The sequence below is a fragment of the Pelophylax lessonae genome (assembly GCF_965119305.1).
Source record: "Pelophylax lessonae genome assembly, chromosome: 4".
Lineage (NCBI taxonomy): Eukaryota > Metazoa > Chordata > Amphibia > Anura > Ranidae > Pelophylax > Pelophylax lessonae.
This window is the reverse complement of record NC_138771.1, coordinates 512982689-513001823: the sequence shown is the minus strand read 5'-3', so window position 1 is coordinate 513001823 and position 19135 is coordinate 512982689. Positions and strand designations below refer to the sequence as shown.

At 43.7% G+C, this 19135-nt stretch overlaps 1 protein-coding gene across 7 annotated transcripts in view; it reads left to right on the top strand.

Annotated features, from left to right (window-relative positions):
- Positions 1-19135, top strand: part of CNOT4 (CCR4-NOT transcription complex subunit 4) — a 218867-nt gene that overhangs the window by 165809 nt on the left and 33923 nt on the right. For all 7 annotated transcript variants that reach the window (XM_082255051.1, XM_082255049.1, XM_082255046.1 and 4 more), the window contains 2 exons: positions 453-702; positions 2130-2621. In XM_082255051.1, coding sequence (XP_082111177.1) covers positions 453-702; positions 2130-2621 — 742 coding nt within the window. The remainder of the gene's footprint in view (positions 1-452; positions 703-2129; positions 2622-19135) is intronic.

Genomic DNA, 19135 nt, shown 5'->3' with positions numbered 1-19135 from the left:
TACCATGTCATTAATTCAAAGGAATCTGTGAATGAGAAAACGACATGTCCTGTCCTCCATTGCAGACGGACTTGTAGTTTGAATGAACATTGAGTGTATTGATTAGCGTGCTCTGTCTAATCACACTCCCTTCAGACTACCAGTTGACAGCCCATACAGAGGTACAGTCGAATGCTGAAGAAAGTGTGTGTGAGTGCAGGAGCCTGAAATTGCACCTGCTGATCTTGGGTGCAACAGTTTGCAGGCTTCTGTTTAAAAAAAATAAACACACCCTATTACCTGCAAACAAATGTGCATTTATTGTTTTTGAAAAGTGAACTTAGCCTTTAAAATGGTCACTTCATACAAATCAGGTCTTTAAGTGGAAGTCCAGTCTTTATATGTAAACCTCTTCAGTTATTATTTGCAAAAGATTGTTCGTTATGGTAATTTATTTTTTTTTTTTTCCTTAGATATTAACAAGTGACACCCCATCACCTCCGCCAGGTTTATCCAAACCCAACACAACCACCCCCGCCAGTTCAGCAAATCACAGCGCGCGGTCTCCCTTCGAAGATGCCATGGCAGAATCACAGTCTCTGTTCTCAGACAACTTCCGACACCCAAATCCCATCCCCAGTGGACTTCCTCCATTCCCCAGTTCCCCACAGACATCTAGTGAATGGCCCACAACTCCAGAGCCACAAAGCCTCTTCACGTCAGGTGCCTAATGTTTCTTATAATAGAAGAAATGTTTCCTGTGATTGTAATGTCATTTTTTTTTTTTTTTTTTTTAAATAACAAACATGATATACTTACCTGCTCTGTGCAGTGGAATTGTACATAGCAGCCTTAAACTTCCTCCTCTTGTGTCTCTTGCAATCCTGACCCCTCCAACTTCAGAGTGCCCCCATAGCAAGCTGTTTCCATAGACAGTGACAGCACAGTTCAGCCCTGCAACCCCGTTACAGGATTCTTTTCTATTCTATATATTTTTTTTTTCATTGACTACCGGAAGCTTCACTAGAGTCTATTTTTTTTCTTTTTCTTTATTTTTTTTTGTTAATAAGCATACCCTTACAGAACTGAGCTCCAGAAGCTGTGCCAAATTTGTCAAGCAGAGGACAAAGGATTAGTTTCCTGTATTGCCTGTGGTCTCCCTGCAGCAGATCTTTCTCGATTACTGACTTACCACGTCTTGTTCTGTCATTGAGCAGCACTGTATTGACATCACCAAATCTCATGAGTCTAGCAAGACCAATGAAGCAGTGTTTTAGATCTTACTTTGAGACTCTCCCCAAATAGAAAGTGCACTTAGTCTTCAGTAGGAATTTCATACAAAAGGTAGATATCTTAATTATACAGTACAGGATTTGTATTCTGGCAAGTTTTGCTAGTACTCTTCCTTGGAGCGTGCTCCTATATCCCCACCCTGTCTGGGAGACTACCGTTTGCTAGTGTTCTTGGGTAAAGGACTTTTCTTCTTAAGTTTTTTCCTTTTTTTTTTTTTTTTTTTTTTTTTTAACCATTCCTTTTTTCTTCAAAACACTCGTAGCTACCTAGCCATGTCTAGGTCCATAACCCCCCAGTGTCTATAGTGTCTACCTTGGGGACCATACTGTGTGGGGCGAGCCTGTGATATTTGCTTTGGGAATTGAATCCTGCATTAGGTCTTCACTTTGGCACGTTGTTGCAACAAGTGTAGTTTTTGGGGCTATGCCCACTGTGTAGGGCAAAACCTGGATCTTTAGAGGGCACCACAACATTAATAAGGATAGACAGGGTTTCCCTGTACTGTAGATCTGTTCCCAACTATACCAAAATCGTAGTGTTTAGCCCACAGGGGATTGCCCTGGTTTGGCATTAAATCCTTGTCTGGGTTTTCCTGCATGGTGTTTGAATGTCTTGTGTCTTTTGTAGGTCTGTACTACCATTTTACTCCCACACCACCAAAATTAAGGTGGCTAATTTGGCTGGTACCCCAGTTCACACAAACATTATCAAGACAATTTTTAAAAGGTTTACTAGAGGAGGGCTATATACAAGTGATTGTGTGTTCTTTTTTATTTATTTTTTTAAAGAAAGCGCTATTGAGTAGTTTGGCGAAACATAAGTAGACCTGTTGCTGACTTTGTTCTTTTTTTATCTAGAAACAATCCCGGTCTCCTCATCTACGGACTGGCAAGCTGCATTTGGCTTTGGCTCTTCTAAACAGCAAGAGGATGACTTGGGCTTTGATCCCTTTGATATCACCCGCAAAGCCTTAGCAGACTTGATAGAGAAGGAACTGTCTGTTCAAGACCAGCCAGCACTGTCCCCCACCTCTCTTCAGAACCCCTCTCCTCACACTACTGCCAAAGGGCCAGGATCTGGTTTCCTTCACCCCACCACAGTTACCAATGCCAACTCTGTCTCTAGCACCTTTCCTGTTTTACCACAGCGGTTCCCACCCTTTCAACACAGAGCAGTTTATAACTCGTACAGTTTCCCAGGCCAGGCAGCACGGTATCCGTGGATGGCCTTTCCTCGCAATAACATCATGCACTTGAACCACACGGCAAACCCAACCTCAAACAGTAATTTTATGGACTTGAGCCACCCTTCTCAACACAACACAGGTCTGGGAGGGATTCCTATTTCAGGTATGTTTTTTTTAATTTGCCTTTCATATCAAAGGGGTTAGAGAAACTCTGTTTCTGGTCAAAGTCTTATAGGGTGGGATACATTCCTCAAAGTGATCCATACTGCTGGGCAGGAGCCAATGGAGTCATTTCTTGTACTGTATTAAGCGGTTTCTTCTTTTGCTGAATTTCACCTAACAGTGTCATTTATTGTGTGTTAGATCATCAAAGGCAGCTTCCTAATGTATTTGCTTTTTCCAAACTTGTAGAGGCTTTTGTCCCGGGGCGCATACTGCCCTAAACTTTCATGCATACCTGTAGGTTGATTTTTACATGCTGCATGCAGCAGGAGCTGGATGGTGCACCTGTGCAATCCACCTGCAGCTACACCAGAGACCCATGCATCGGGTCTACACACCCAGTGTACATCAGACCTTAAGGCTCCATTCACCCTGGTGTGACATGGGATCTGACTTGAGACTCCCAAGTCGGATGACATGTAAAATTCAATGTTTCCCTATGAGAGCTATCTTAACTGATACTACACAAGTCTGTTGGACTTCAGAAAAGATTCCTGCACCACTATGGTTCGACTTCAATGTAACAGAGTGTTAAAAATCACATCAAAGTTGGACTCCAAAGTTGCACTGAAAGTTATGTGACTTTGCAGTCGAACTAGTGGGAACCAAGCCTAAAAAAAGTGGACTGACCTGCAATGAAGCCCGGATCTCAACCCTACTGAATACCTTTTTTTTTTTTTTTTTTTTTTTTTTTTTCTCGGAACACCTTTTAAGATTATATAGGACACTCTTATACAGCATCAGTACCTGACCTTTGAAATGCTATATTGGCTGAATTTGGACATATTTCTACAGATATACTCCAAAATCTTTTGCAAAGCTTTTCCAGAAAAGTGGAAACAGTTTATTAAACCCATGGTTTTGGAATGGGATGGTCAACAAGGTCATAAAGATGTGATGGTCAAGTGTCCACAAACTTTTGGCTGTATAGGGTATTTAAAACCTGGATATAAGGAATGCAAAGTGGCCAACATGAGGTAGTTTGTAATTTTTTAGTACATGAAAGAGCTAACATGTCTTAAAGTTAACCTGGTATGAGTGACATACAAGGCTGCCACTGCTACCTGTCTGTTTTGTTCACCACCTGCCTTCATTACTTTTGAAAAACACTGAAAATTATGTAGATCCAGAATCTCTTAAAAGTTGGCATTGTCTACTAGGTCAGCGACTTTAAGCATTAAGGCAAGAGTAATTAATTATCAGGGTGAAGGTTTTAATATCTGTGTGAAGTGTAGAATACCTGCTGCCCTTTTTTATTTAATGGTGTGATACCAAAAAAAACAAATGTTGAAACAAATGAAAAAATGGGCGCTGGTAATATAGTGGACTTGTGGGTATATCTTGTGTTGATAGGTAGATGTGTGTTCAAGGTAGGTGATTTAAATAGTGTGTGTATCAATAAACTTTATAACCAGTGTATAAATAATTTGATACCTTTTATAAAATGATAAAATCAACCAAATAACATTCACACTACATATATATTGTGACTTTGGTGATGATTCAAATAATAAATGTGACAATTGTGATTAAATAATGAAAAAACTGGATTTTCATAAAACCGCATATGACTGACAGTAAAATCCATAATTTATAAAATTATTTGTGCAACTGGTGAAATAGTCCGTGATAATGAATAAATGAAATCTTCAAAGTGCTTTTGTGCTCTTGTTAAAAGTGGGCAATTTTTGCTTCTTACCAGAAAGCTTTAGGTCACAAGGACCTAAACCGCCTTTGATCCCTTTACAGGATGGATCAATCCTCCACCGAACTTATCTACTCCAGGTAGGTAGTTGATGTTCCAATGTGGATCAGGATGGTCTCAAGCGGCGGGTGTATATAAAAAGAAATGGTGGGGAAGCCAAAAATATAGTGTAATTCCGTTTTTTATTAAAGTACTACTGTTACTTTAATAAAAAACGGAATTACACTATATTTTGGCTTCCCCACCATTTCTTTTTAGATACACCCGCTACACCTGCTTGAGACCATCCTGATCCTGATCCACATTGGAACATCAACTACCTATCTGGAGTGGATAAGTTCGGTGGAGGATTGATCCATCCTGTAAAGGGATCAAAGGCGGTTTAGGTCTTTGTGACCTAAAGCTTTCTGGTAAGAAGCAAAAATTGCCCACTTTTAACAAGAGCACAAATTGGAGCACAAAAGCACTACGAAGATTTCATTTATTCATTATCACGGACTATTTCACCAGTTGCACTAATAATTTTATAAATTATGGATTTTACTGTCAGTCATATGTGATTTTATGAAAATCCAGTTTTTTAATTATTTAATCACAATTGTCACATTTATCATTTGAATCATCACCAAAGTCACACTATATATTTAGTGTGAATGGTATTTGGTTGATTTTATCATTTTTATAAGGTATCATAAATTATTTATACACTGGTTATAAAGTTTATTGATACACACACTATTTAAATTGCCTACCTTGAACACACATCTACCTATCAACACAAGATATACCCACAAGTCCACTTGTGCCAATAAACACACTCTCCTATTCCTTCCGTATTGAACTGTATTGTAACTGTACTGTCCCCCTGTTACATTGCAAAGTGCTGTGTAATCTGTTGGCGCTATAAAATCCTGTATAACAATATACCATTAATGTGCCACTGTTGCAGAAAAGAAAACGTTTTTTCTATATTCTAGGGCAGGGATCTTCAAACTATGGCCCTCCAGTTGGTCAGGGACTCCAATTCCCATCATGCCTAGTCATGTCTGTGAATGTCTTAGAGTTTTACAATGCCTCATGTGATGTGTTGTTCCACAACATCTGGAGGGCCTTAGTTTGAGAATCCCTGTTCTAGAGCCGGCTTTACCTCAGCCTCCAGTTTCTTGTAAAGAAAGCTCCTCCATATCTTCCTGCTATCCGTCCTTAGGGACGTGAAAACTGTTAGAAGACGAAGGAAGTACTTCACAAGCTGACCTCATTAACTCACACCCTGCACTCGCCCTCCCTCTTCAGTAGATTGCTTCCACCTCCGTAGTTGCATGCAGTCATGGTCATTGTGCACTTTTCTCCCTGCATACATAGCCAGTGTTTTCCTCTGCTGATCAGTTGTTTTAGATCTTACCTTCTTGAATAGATCATTCATTTGACAAAGTGTGCAGGAGTTGAACAGTCACACAACAGCCTATGTGGCACAGAGCTGTAGTATTGAAAACAGGACAAGTGTGTCCCTGGAAGTCTGTAAAGCTCACCATACACTATACAATCTGTACAATTGTAATGCAAGGCCCTGCCAGAATTGGATAGATCGATGAGTCCTCCTATTATATAGTTTTGGTAAGTTCAAGGCAGGCCATACATTATGCAAAACCAAACCAAAGAAAATTCCCAGCTTAATTTGCCAGTTTGCATAAAAACAGGGGCTTAGTTAGCACACATTTGCAAAAACATGCCTAAGCCGTTCCAAGGCACCCTAATATCTGCAGTCCTAACTCTTGTTAATATATGAGAGCCTCCATTGTAGAAGCACTTTCATTCTAATGGATAGATAGAGGGCAGGTGAGCCTGGTGGGGGCAGTGGGCCATTGTTTGTTACTGATATAATATTGGTTAAGGGAAACACACTGGATACCTTTGCTGCCATTGTGCTATATGCTGGATGTTCAGTGTCCCCTCTGCCTTTTAACCACTTCAATACAGGCACTTTCACCCCATTCCTGCCCAGGAATGTTGTCGCATTTTGAATGACAGTTGCGCGGTCATGTACCACTGTACCCAAACCAAATTTTTATCATTTTTTTTTCCACAGATAGAGCTTTCTTTTTGTAGTATTTGATCTCCACTGGGTTTTTTATTTTTTGCTAAACAAGGAAAAAAAAATATGGGCACTTATAGGTGGCACTGATGGCCACTGAAAGATGACCCTGATAGGTAGCACTGATGAGCCAAAGACAGGCATCCCTGTTGGGCACTGATTGTCATCCCTGATTGGCACAGGTTGGCATCCCTGGTGGGCTCTAGTAGGCATCCTTGATGGGTCTGCACTTCCTACGTCATAGGCGCTTTACCAAGATCAGAGATGACACACCGCACCACCGATCGCTGCGCTGCTCGCCTTATCCTGCTGGACATCCTATTACGTCCAGTCAAGATATTACAACCACCCCGCGGCCATCATTTTGCGTACGGCGGGTCGGGAAGTGGTTAAGGAGGGGTGGCCTCCCTCCAGGCTCACCTGCCCTCTGTGTATCCATTTAGAATGCAGGTGCTTCTACTATGGAGGCTCTAATAAATTTGCAGGTTAGAACTGCAGATAATAATGTGTTGCCTTGGAGCTGCTCAGCAGCTTACGCATGTATTTGCAAATGTTTGCTAACTAAACCCCTGTTTTTAATGCAAACTATTAGACAGAATAATGTGGTTGGTTGCAGACTGGCTGGCGAGTTAACCTGGGAATTTTCTTTGGTTTTGTTTTGCATGTGTTCCTTGCTATGGAGGCTAGTTAAAGGTGGGGGTAGTGACCAGTTGTTTATTACTGAGGCCATACATTATAATTTTATTTTCTTTGTTCAACCAGCGGGTTGAATTAAACAAATGTGCAGATTTCCCCAACCACAGATTTGATGTGGATGGGGTATTACTCCTACTGAGCTATTGTATTCTGCCAGCAAGGAGCCTTCCCCACTGGGAGAATACATTGATCAGTGTTGCCGGCTATAGTGGGTGGTTCTGATCATTCAGGAATAAAACCCCACAATCTGGATGTGTGCAAGTTAAATTGTGTACAATCAGCTAGCCCATACTTGGATCGAAATTCAGCTAAAATCTGCTGAAGTTCAATCTTTGTATGACCGGCTTAAAAGTGTTTGTACGGAAATTGTACAATCAGATTGTATAGTATATGGCCACCTTTATACACCTAAAATTAACTGGTTGTGGCTTCTGTGCCGTTAATGTCACCCCAAATGTGGAAGCAGACTCGCATTTTGCTGCTTAAAAAAAAGTGCAATAAAAAATTCAATAAAAACCTATTGAATGAAAAAAAAAAAAAAGTGCAGCAAAATGCACGGTATAAAAAAGTGCAAACCGCAACACACCAAAATGTCTCACAAGCTACTTTGCCACGTGCAGGGGAGCCCATTGAAATCAAGTACAGTGTATGACCACCTTAAATAAAGAAGTAGGATAGTGGGTGGTATAGTAATAAAGGAAGGTATGGTTCAGAGAAGTAAAACACACCCTATTCTGTGTTGCAGTAAGTGCATGGTGGGGTATGAAGTTTCCTGGATGGTCACATGAAGTCAGTTCTCTGAATGCGTTTGTTTTAAATTTTGAATAGAAGTGCAGCTTCAAAGCTTGCATGGACTAGGTAAGTGACAGGCACTTTGGGAAGGCATGGGCAGAAAAGACATTAGAAAAGGCTTCTGTGTATGAAAAGTGAAATTCTGCCTAAAAAGGTTAAATTAGCCTTTAGGCATGGCAGCCAGTAGGCTAATACATATAGAGGACTGGTGTGCAATGATGGCTTTCACATTTCTTATACACAATAAGTGCGGCGCTAATAAATGATGCAAATTGATAAACCATAAGGCACCACAGGTCCCAGCATGCGTGAGGAAATGCCGATCTTCCCCAATCCTTAGTGAATAAAAACAATGACACCAAAAAGAGGGAGAATGGCCGCTTATCAGAGTCAAACTACGTCCAAGTTAATGGAAAAGCCTACATCGCTTTATCAGGTAAGTGTCCAAAGATATATGGAAACATCGGTTGTATTCATTTAAGTGGACTTCCAAGCAGTATGTGGTTTCCGGTGTGCATGAATAAAACATGGGATCATAGCGTAATCCAATAAAAAAAACTATTTATTAATAAAAGAGTGCACTCACAAACTTAATATGCATGACAGCAAATCTACGATCCAAAAATGGGCTGCAGCATTTCAATACAGATAACGGCCGGGGAGCGGAGCGTGGTGACGTAACTGGTCCCACATACCTGCTTGGAAGTCCACTTGAATGAATACAACCAATGTTTCCATATATCTTGAGACACTTAACCTGATAAAGCGATGTAGGCTTTTCCATTAATTTGGAAGCCATTTGACTTTGGTAAGTGGCCATTCTCCCTCTTTTTTGGTGTCCAGTGTTTTCGTTCACTAAGGATTGGGGAAGATCAGCCTTTTCTCACGCATGCTGGAACCTGTGGTGCCTTTTTTAACGGAGATTGTTCGTTTAATCACCACCGTTTATTTTGCTCCTTCTTTTATGGATATTTCACAAACTTTTATATATATCATTTTTTTCCTTTGATTATGGTTTATCAATTTGCATAATTTATTAGCGCTGCACTTATTGTGTATATTTGTGTATAGGTCTTTTCTTTTGGCCTGTGCTAGCTGCTATATTTTTTCAATTCCACTGTCGCCATTATATCTAGTGCAGATTTCTCTGTTTTTTTTTTTTTTTTTTCCACATTTCTTACAAGACATGTTCCCCTAAAGCCCAATTGAAGGTTTCACAACACAAAATGCAGCTGACTGGGTCTCCACTGGTCTGGCACACACCCAGTACAGTTCTCCTGTCAACTGCTTTGCCCAGGGAACATGAGTACTAGTGTTGGCCACATTGTCATGAACCACTTCCTTCCGCTGGACGTCAAATGTCATCCTGGGCTTTAAGTGCAGCTGCAGACATTCGGATATCATTTTTTTTTTTTTTTAGCCGGCAATTCCCTGCACAGTAAGAAGAATCATTGCGGCAGTTCAGCCGCTTGATCGTTCTGGCATGCCTGTGCGATTGGCGACCCAGAGAAGAAATCCGCTGGTGGCGGAAGTACACCATAGAGAATACTGAGAACCAGATGGGCCCGGGCGTGACATCACGCCCAGCCTGGCAGTTGTCCAATGCTGCCATGATCTTGGCTGCATTTTTTTTTTTTTTTTTTAATTTCAGGCTTTTCAGCCTGCAGGAGAGATCTAAGGTCTTATTGACCCCAGATCTCTCCATAAAGAGGACCTGTCATGCACTATTCATATTACAAGGTATGTTTACATTCCTTGTAATGGGAATAAAAGTGATAAAAAAAGAATGATTAAAGGGAAAGTGTAAAAATAAACAATAAAAAAAAAAAAATAAAGTGCCCCTGTCCCCGTGTGCTCGAACGCAGAAGCGAACGCATACGTATGTCGTTGCCACATATGTAAACGCCATTCAAACCACACGTGGTATCGCCGCGAATGTTAGCGCGAAAGCGAAACAATTCTAGCCCAAGCTCCTCTGTAACTCTAAAATGGTAACCTGTAAAAAATTTTAAAGCGTTGCCTGTGGAGATTAAGTTTGGCTCAATTCCACGAGTGTGCGCAATTTTAAAGCGTGACATGTTTAGTATCTGTTTAATTAGCGTAACATCATCTTTCACATTATACAAAAAAATTGGATTAACTATTTTTTTGTTTTGTTTTTGTTTTTTTTATTTATTTTTCCCATAAAACTTTTTTTTTTTTTTTTTTTAAAACGGGTTTGAAAAATTGCTGCACAAATACCGTGTGATATATAAAGCTGCAATGACTGCCATTTTATTCCCTAAGGACTCTGCTAAAAAAATATATATATATATATATATATGTTTGGGGGTTCTGAGTAAAAATATATATGTTTGGGGGTTCTGAGTAATTTTCTAATTTTTAATTCTTAAAGATCAAAGCAAAGACTCTGGAGTTGGTTTTAGTCTGTTTCTAAGAAACACGTGCTGTATGTGTACATGAATTGGGACTAAAGCCCCGTACACACGTACCGATCGTCGGCATACAAATGTTCGTCTTTTCTCCCCGGGATGTCGGTGTCTGTTGAAAAGTGCAAAGACAGCACAAGGACAGCACAAGAATTTTGTCTGCAGACTTCAGCTGACTGCAGAAGTGATGTCATGTAATGGTTAACTTTCCCTGTGTTTTTAATTTTCTGAGCATGCCCAGTCTTGCAAATCTGCGGTCTGTCGGCCGAATTCTGTACTGACAGGCGAACAATCGTCCGTTCTGGTGTCCGCAGACAAAAATTTTCATGTTTGCACGAAAGACTTTTGTCCGCGGATTGTGCGCAGACATCTGTCGGAGGCACCATACTAACACGCGTACAATCGGCAGATCTTTCGTCCGCCGACGTTTGTATGCCGACGATCGGTACGTGTGTACGGGCCTTTATTTTAAACCTTTGGCGCCAGCCCTGTGTATATATGCGGCCTCGCGGCAGGTGGTCCTTGCAATCAAGCGGCCAAATATATGCGTCTGTGTTTACAACTTACCATGCAGAGAGTGCGCTCCCAGCACGGTAGCCGGCTGGGTCAGTAAGCTCCCGATGCATACTTGCTTTCTGATCATGTGACCACTTTGACAGCCAATCACAGCGGTCACATGACCCGAATGCCTGCCTCCCCCTCCCGGCTTTAAAAACTCTTAAATGTCCGGGAGGCTGTCGACTGGAAGGGGTTAAAGTGCTCGTACTGCTGGTTCAAAAAATGTAAATACTTTAAAGTGTAGGTCCACCCTAATACTAAAATTTCTACAGACATCCACAATCTAACCTAACACTAACCTATCTAGCCCTGTAAAGAAGAAATCGGTATTCATTCCTTTTTTAAAGCCGATCTGATCTGGTCTTCAGCAGGGGAAGCTCTGCAGAGGACACGGCTGTGAAATGAATGTGGAGTGATGTCACCCATAGACTTACCTATGGGGCTTCCGTTGTCGTTTGTGTCCTCTGCACTCACTTACACAGTAAGGCCGCAGCTGACAGCTCAGCGTGTGATCGGGTCGGATCGGCTTCAAAAAAGATGTGTACGGATTTCTTCTTTACAGGGCTAGATAGGTTATTTAGATCGTGGATGTCTGTAGATGCAGGGATTTTTAGTGTTGGGGTGGACTTCTATTTTATTGTGCATATTCTGAATTCATGTTCACTCTAATATTGCTACATGGACTGGCAGTCACCTCTTTAGACTAGAACTGCACAGTATTTTTTTAGTAGCTTGGCCATGCTGCTGAAACTACTAGTGAATTATCTCGGAGTAGCATGTAATTGCTAGTCAAATTTAATGACTCCCCATGGAGAAATCTTCTTAAGCAACATTTGGTAGCAGTCAGTTGGCATGATTGGAGCATTGTTTGCAATCATTTGAGTTGTGTGATGCCTGTGTAGCTTAAAGTGGAAGTTCAGTCTAACACCAACTATACTTAAATCTACTCCCACCCCCATTCTAAGTCTGTTCTATATACCTGGTGAAAGGAAAGATCTGTGTACTTTCCTGTTCTGAGGGTACTCCAGTCCCGGTCCCAGCGCCAGCTTCAGTGTAGAGAAGAGATAGCGGACAACGAATGACTCATAGTAAGGATATGAATAACGTCATCGCCCAGGCTCTGCGGCCGATTCACTTCACTGAAGGCGGTACTGGGACCTGATCATGTGACCAGACTGGAGCACCCTCAGCATAGGTAAGTATACAGACCTTTCCTTGTCATGGTAGATAGAATAGGTTTAGATTGGGGGTTGGGAGTCGATTCAAGTATAGTTAGTGTTTGACTGACTGAATTTTCTCTTAAATATTAAGTTTAACCACTTCCCGCCCGCCCTATAACAGATTGACGGCGGGAATGTGGTTGTATTATCCTGACCGGACGTCATATGGTGCAGGGGCGCGCAGAGCGGTGACCGGTGATGCGAGGTGTCAGCCTGACACCCTGCATCTCCGATCTCGGTAAAGAGCCTCTGACGTAGGCTCTTTACCATGTGATCAGCCGTGTCCAATCACGGCTGGTCGCATAGTGAACAGCCGTTGATCGTCTTTCCTTAGTTCGTGCCTGACAGGCTCCCTTGACGGGACGGGGGGGGGGTCGGCACTGATAATCAGATCATTGATTACCAGTGCAGACCCTCGGGGGGGGGGGGGGGGAGATGCCACTAGAACCACCAGGGATGCCCACTTATGACCCCAGGGATGCCCACTATGGCAATCAGAGCCCCCCATTGCCCTCCCCATCAGTGCTGCCCGCCAGTGCCCTCCCTATCAGTGCTGCCCACAAGTGCCCATCATTGCCAGATTTCATTGTCGCCCACCAGTGCCCATTATTGCCCACCAGTGCCGCCTATCAGTGCCCATCATTGCCAGATTTCAGTGTCGCCCACCAGTGTCCATTATTGCCCACCAGTGCCGCCCGTCAGTGCCGATCAGTGCCGCCCACCAGTGTCACCTATCAGTGCCCGTCAGTGCCACCTATCAGTGCCCATCAATGCCGCTTATCAGTGCCTATCAGTGCCCACCAATGCTGCATATCTGTGCTACATATCAGTGACGCCTATCAGTGCCACCCCATCAGTGCCTGTCAGTGCAGTCTCATGAGTGCTCATCAGTGCAGGAAAAACTTATTTATTTACAAAATTGTATAACATAAACAAAAAACTTTTTTTTTTTTTTTTTTAAACTTTTCGGTCTTTTTTTATTTGTTTAGCAAAAAGGAAAAAACCCAGAGGTGATCAAATACCACCAAAAGAAAGCTCTATTTGTGGGGGGGGAAATGACATAAATTTGGTGTAGGTACAGTGTTTCATGACCGCGCAATTGTCATTCAAAATGCAACAGCGCTAAAAGGGGAAAATTGGCCTGGGCAGGAAGGGAGGAAAGTGCCCTGTATTAAAGTGGTTAAAAAAAAAAAAAAAAAACCAAAGGAAGTTTTCCCTCCCCCCTCTTTTAACCACCAGTTTTTTAAAACCCAATTGGACTTTCAGAGGAAATCAGAACAGTACCTCCCAGAGGCATAAAAAGAAAAGGTGTGCAAAGCCTTATGCCCTGTACACACGAGCCGAATGTCGGGAGACATTGGCCAGTTCAAAAGAAAAAAATGGCCGACATTCGGCCCATGTGTATGGAAAACCAGCAGCCGGCCAACTCCCAATCAGCTCTCTTAGCCAGTGGCTCAGAGGGGAGATCGCTGCACTAACTTTGCATAGTTAGTACAGCGGCTCTGACCGGTGCTCATAGTGTGTACCAGGCTTTAGTTTGTTTTCTTCAGAAAGCAGCCACAGCCTGAGAAGAAAAGCCTGTCCTATGGCAGCATGCTGTAGAGAAGGACCCTTGCTTCTGTGTGGAGGCAGCGGTTTATCTGCAGAGGCCTGATGTTCCACCTGCACGGTTCTGACCTATAGCTCTGCAGTCAACACTAACCTCTTGCTCCCTACTGATTACAGAGCTCTAGCTGTGACTGAGCAGAGTTTTGGGAATTTATAAATTGCCTATTGTAAAGTCTCCAAAACTGTCACTGCTACTTATTGTAAAATATGCAGTGCCTATAAATATTTATTGTAAGCCCAGTGGGTTGGTTTTGCCATTGCTTCTGTTTAGAAGCACACAGTGCTAGAGATACTTTTCACCTACAGTCTGTGGGAGAATTTTAATAAAGGAATTTACTTTTAATATGAAGACAAAACATCTATGTATAAACCAGTGGTGGTAAATTAATCATTCATTTAAAACGCATGCACCCATAGGATTCATCTGTCTTGAATGTTTAGTGTAATTCTTATTGCTTTATAAATATTCTTCTTAAAGTATATGTAAAATGTAAGGATTAGACCATATAGTTTGTTGCTGGCTGTGTCCCTGCTGGGGGAGACCATTTATAAAGATGTCACCGGCAAGATGAACGAGAAGTAAACGTAAACCATTTATTTGGCTATAGGATATACTTGTGTTTCAGCGGAGCACCCTTTTCTCAGTAGTGACTGCCTCATGAACAAAAATTTCCCAGTGCACTTACCAGCTAGCCTCCAAACAGACCAAAATTACCCTAACAATTCACATTAAAAACGGAGGGTTTGTATGCACACATTTGCAAATGTGTGGAAGTTGCAATGCCCATGTCAAGGCTTCCCTGTGTACGGTGGTCCTAACTCTATTTTTGAGAGTCTCTAAGTTGGAGAACATATAGCAATGAATAAATTAAAGGCAAGTTTGCCTGGACAGAGCCAGCAAAGGGACACATTGGACACCCAGTAAAAGCACAATGGCCACTGAAGGTATCCAGTATGTTCCCACACCAAATCAGCAGAACAACCTATATAAAAAGATGGAAAACTACCCCAATTTGTAACTAGCCTTTGCAGTAAGTTGCTCATGGAAAAGCAGCGCACGTCACAAACAGAGATTTCTCTTTCATTTATTGACGGACACCGCTTCATATCTTTGTCCCTTGGGTTATGCTGCTCTCCTTAGGAGTAGGACATTAGGTGGAAAATAATTGACTACGCCTATAGGGCAGTCCCAGGGGGTATACTCCCACTTCCTGCTATAGGACTTCAGTTTTTTTTCTGCCTAGTCAGGAGTAACGACTTGGCTCCCTGCTGTGATCTTTGGTCCTAGCATTTTTTTTCCTTTTATGGTTTTCTTTCTACAATTAAGTTTGTTCCAGTGAGAACTACAATCAACTGCCTGCTGGGTGATGCACAGAATATCTTAGATCCTCACAATCTCCCCAGTCTGGCCAGCAAGCGCATGTAGACCGCAGCTCCACTCTAGGTCGGCCGTGACATAGCCCCAGTGGACGTGGCCTGCGAGTAAAACACCTGCGAGAACACCCACAACCTGGTTGCGGCCTGAGTGGTGGCGTACCTCTGGCTCGCAGCATCCCCCATTCCAAGATGGGGAAGTGATCTGCCCGGAGTGGTGCCCGCCGGTCCCAAGGTATGGTAAGTAGTGTCCCCCTGCCCTCTGGGGAATTTTTGGGGTGGACACGGGCCTCCCTTGGGTTTGGTTGGCCCCCCATTTGTCCTTCCTACCGTAATGATGCCCCCCTCCTCACTAGCGGGGTTCCCCTGCGCTAACAACCCACCCCCAAGTCCCCTCTTGTGAGTGGCTGTGCTGTCCTGGGTGTGAGGTGAGGTGAGCTGTGGCTAGAATGGGGGAGGGAGCATGCTGCGGCTGGCTCCATTTGCCATTATTATGGGAAGAAATGACCTGGGGGGGGTCCCTGGCTAGGACCCCTTTCTGATCTTAACTACCTGTATGGTCCTTGGGGTCCCGAGAGTTGTGTGGTGCCGCCATTTTCCTGTGGCTGACTGCATGGGAGCTCGGCGGCCATGTTTGTGTAGTCCGGTGCAATGTTTTAGTAGTTTACCATATAAATCAATGTGACGGCCATTTTCTTGTAGCCGACTGGAGCGGTGCTCGGCGGTGGGCCTCTAGTGGGGGTTCTTCCGTTTCCTCTTTTCTGATCAGCGTGCAGCAGGCTGTTTGGCGCGCTCTGTCCTATGTCGGTGGTGGTGAGTCCCTGGGGCTGTACATACTCCCTTTTCTGCTATAGCAGTGCTGCTTAGTGCTCTGGAACCTGTGGTACCACCGGTGCAGCATTGAGGGTTTTACAGCGTTTTTACAGCTATTGCTCCCCGGGCTACTATGGAGTCCCTAGAGCACGTGTCATCACCTGACCCACTCAGTGGCTGCAGGACCCTCTGGGTCTCAGTCTGCCCTGGGGGCCATGACGGTGATCCTGTAGTCCCTGGTGTCCAAAGTGGATATGGGTCTTCAAAAAAAGACTTAGCAAAAAGCGCCTCCGGCCTTCACCTGCATCCTCGGATTCTGAGGCTGATTTGACTGCCGCGGACGCGAGTCAGCTCACAGGGTCTGCATCCACGCACTTGGAGTGCATGACAGTGAGGCTGATTCCTCTTCTACTACATCTCCGCAAGAAAAGGTGCTGGTGGAGGCACTGATTGCATCATTGCGGGAAACTTTAAAAATGGAGGACACAGCTACTCCGCTGCTATTCGGGCATTCAGGCTTTACCTGTCCCAGTGGACGGATCATCTGCAGGAGTGTCCGGTAAAGATTCAATCGGACAACGCCACGGCTGTGGCATATGGCAATCATCAAGGGGGCACCAAAAGTGCCCTAGTGGCTAAAGAATTGGCTGGCATTCGAAGGTGGGCAAAACGCTTTGTTCGAGCCCTCTCTGCTGTTCACATTCCAGGGGTGGAAAATGGCAGGCAGACTACCTTAGTCGGCAGGCCCTGAGTTTGGGCGAATGGTCCCTTCACCCGGAGGTTTTTCAACAACTGTGTCTCTGGTGGGGGACCCCCCGATGTTGGCCTGTTAGCCTCTTGCCTCAGCCGAAAGGTTCCGAGGTTTGTGGCAAGGTCTCAGGATCCTCTGGCAGACGCTCTGGTGGCCCCTTGGGGCCAGTATCCTCTAATATATGCCTTTCCTCTGCTACAGTTTCTGCTGAGACTTCTGCGCAGAATCAAGGCAGAAGGGATTCCAGTCATTCTGGTGGCCCCAGACTGGCCTCAACTGTTTTGGTACGCAGGCCTGGAAGATCTTTTGTCTCAAGGACTGATCTTTCATCCTGCTTTACGGTCGCTGGCTTTAATGGCTTGGCTATTGAAAGCCAGGTACTGAAGGACAGAGGGTTGTCTGATTCGGTAATACCTACTCTGTTAAAAGCTAGGAAATCTACTTCTGGGAAGATTCATTATCGCGTTTGGAAGGCATAGATTACTTGGTGTGAGTCTCGGGGGTTTCCCCCGTTCCTTTTCGGTGTCACGTCTGCTGGAGTTTCTACAAAGAGATGCAGATCAGCGTTTGGCCCTGGGCACCATCAAGGGTCAGATTTCAGTTTTAGCAATTTTTTTTTTCCAACGCCATTAGCAACAAATTCCCTGGTTCACGCCTTCGTGCAGGGGATTTTGCCATCTGGCTCCTCTGGTAAGGTCCCGGGTGCCTCTGGGGGAACTTAATCTGGTGCTGTCGGTTCTTCAAAAACTGCCTTTTGATAATATTTGTGAACTTGCTTTGCTTACTCTGTCACAGAAGGTGGCTTTCTTCATAGCTATTACTTCTGCACGCGGGGTCTCAGAGCTGCCTGAGCTGTGCTGTCGTCACCTTTACCTGGTGGTTCAAAGGAACAAAGTGGTACTATGTCCCTGTCAGTTGTTCCGTCCGAAGGTTATCTCGGGGTTCCACTTAATTGAAGACATTGTGTTGCCTTCTTTATGTCCTAAGACGAAACATCCAAAAGAAATTGCCTTGCATTTCCTGGATGTGGTTCGGGCCATCAGGGTGTACTTGGCGGCGACTGAGTTGATTCGCAAATCTGATTCCTTATTTGTCCTTACAGATGGTTCTCGTAAGGTGCAGGCTGCATCTGCTGCGACCATTTCCAGATGGATCAGGCAGACGGTGGTGCAGGCCTATTCTATCAAGGGTCAGGCTCCTCCTTTCCCTGTTGAGGCGCATTTTACAAGGGTGCTTTGTGCCTCCTGTGCCTTCCGTCATCAGGTGCCAGTGGTCCAGTTGTTCTGGCTTGAGCTCCTGGTTGGCTAAGTTTAGCCCTTTTTGGGAAATATTTTTATTGCTGTGTTTTTCCCACCCCTCATGTTGACACTGCTTTGGGACGTCCCAAGGGTCAAAGAAGATATGGAGCTGTGTCAGTCAATGAACAAGAGAGAAAACTGGATTTTTGTTTTACCATAAAATCCTTTTCTCTGATGTTCATTGATGGATACAACACCCACCCCTCAGTTGAGTTGGGTTATGTATTCTGACGCTGCTTACAAAACTAAAGTGCTATAGTAGGAAGTGGGAGAATACCCCTTGCGACTGCCCTATAGGTGTAGTTTAATTATTTTCCTGCCTAGTGTTCTACTCCTAAGAAGAGCAACATAACCCAAGGGTCAAAGAAGATAGGGAGCTGTGTCCGCGTGCACCCAGGAATTTATGGTCTATGGCAGTGGTTTCAAAACTGTGGCCCGGGGCCGAATGAGGCCCTTTGCTAGGCTTTATACAGACCTTGGGGACTTTTCCTTCCACTGATACAAGACACTATTACTCTCACTGACACCAAAACTATTCCTCAAACTGACACGAACGATGGGGCATGAGTTCTCCCAATGACACCAATAATGGGTCACTATTCCTCAAACTGACACCGATAGGGTACTTTTCCTCCCACTGATGCCAATGATGGGGCATGATTCCTCCTAATATCAAAGATGCATTATTTACTCCCAATGGCCAGTCTGACCCCCCCTAAAGTCTGAAGGACTATAAACTGGCCTTTGTTTAGAAAGTTTGGAGACCACTGGTCTATAGCTATATAAGAGTGCACTAGATCATGCAAGCATATGTTCTAATGGCCGTTGTACATGAAATGAAATTAGGCGATATGTAATCTGGAATTGGAGGGGCAGTAAAGGTAAATATTCCCATAAGGACATCTGGGGCAACTAAATGAGGAATTTTCACCAATGCTACGCAGACAACAAAAATACCCTGTCTTTTTAACCCTTCCCTACTCTAACTAAAAAAAAGTGTTTTGGCCATACACTTTCCTTTTTTTAGAAAGAGAATAATAAAGGCAGGGTTTATAGGCCTTTTTGGCATATTTTACCAGAAGTTTTAAAATAAGGGATTGAACTTTTTGTAGGATGTCT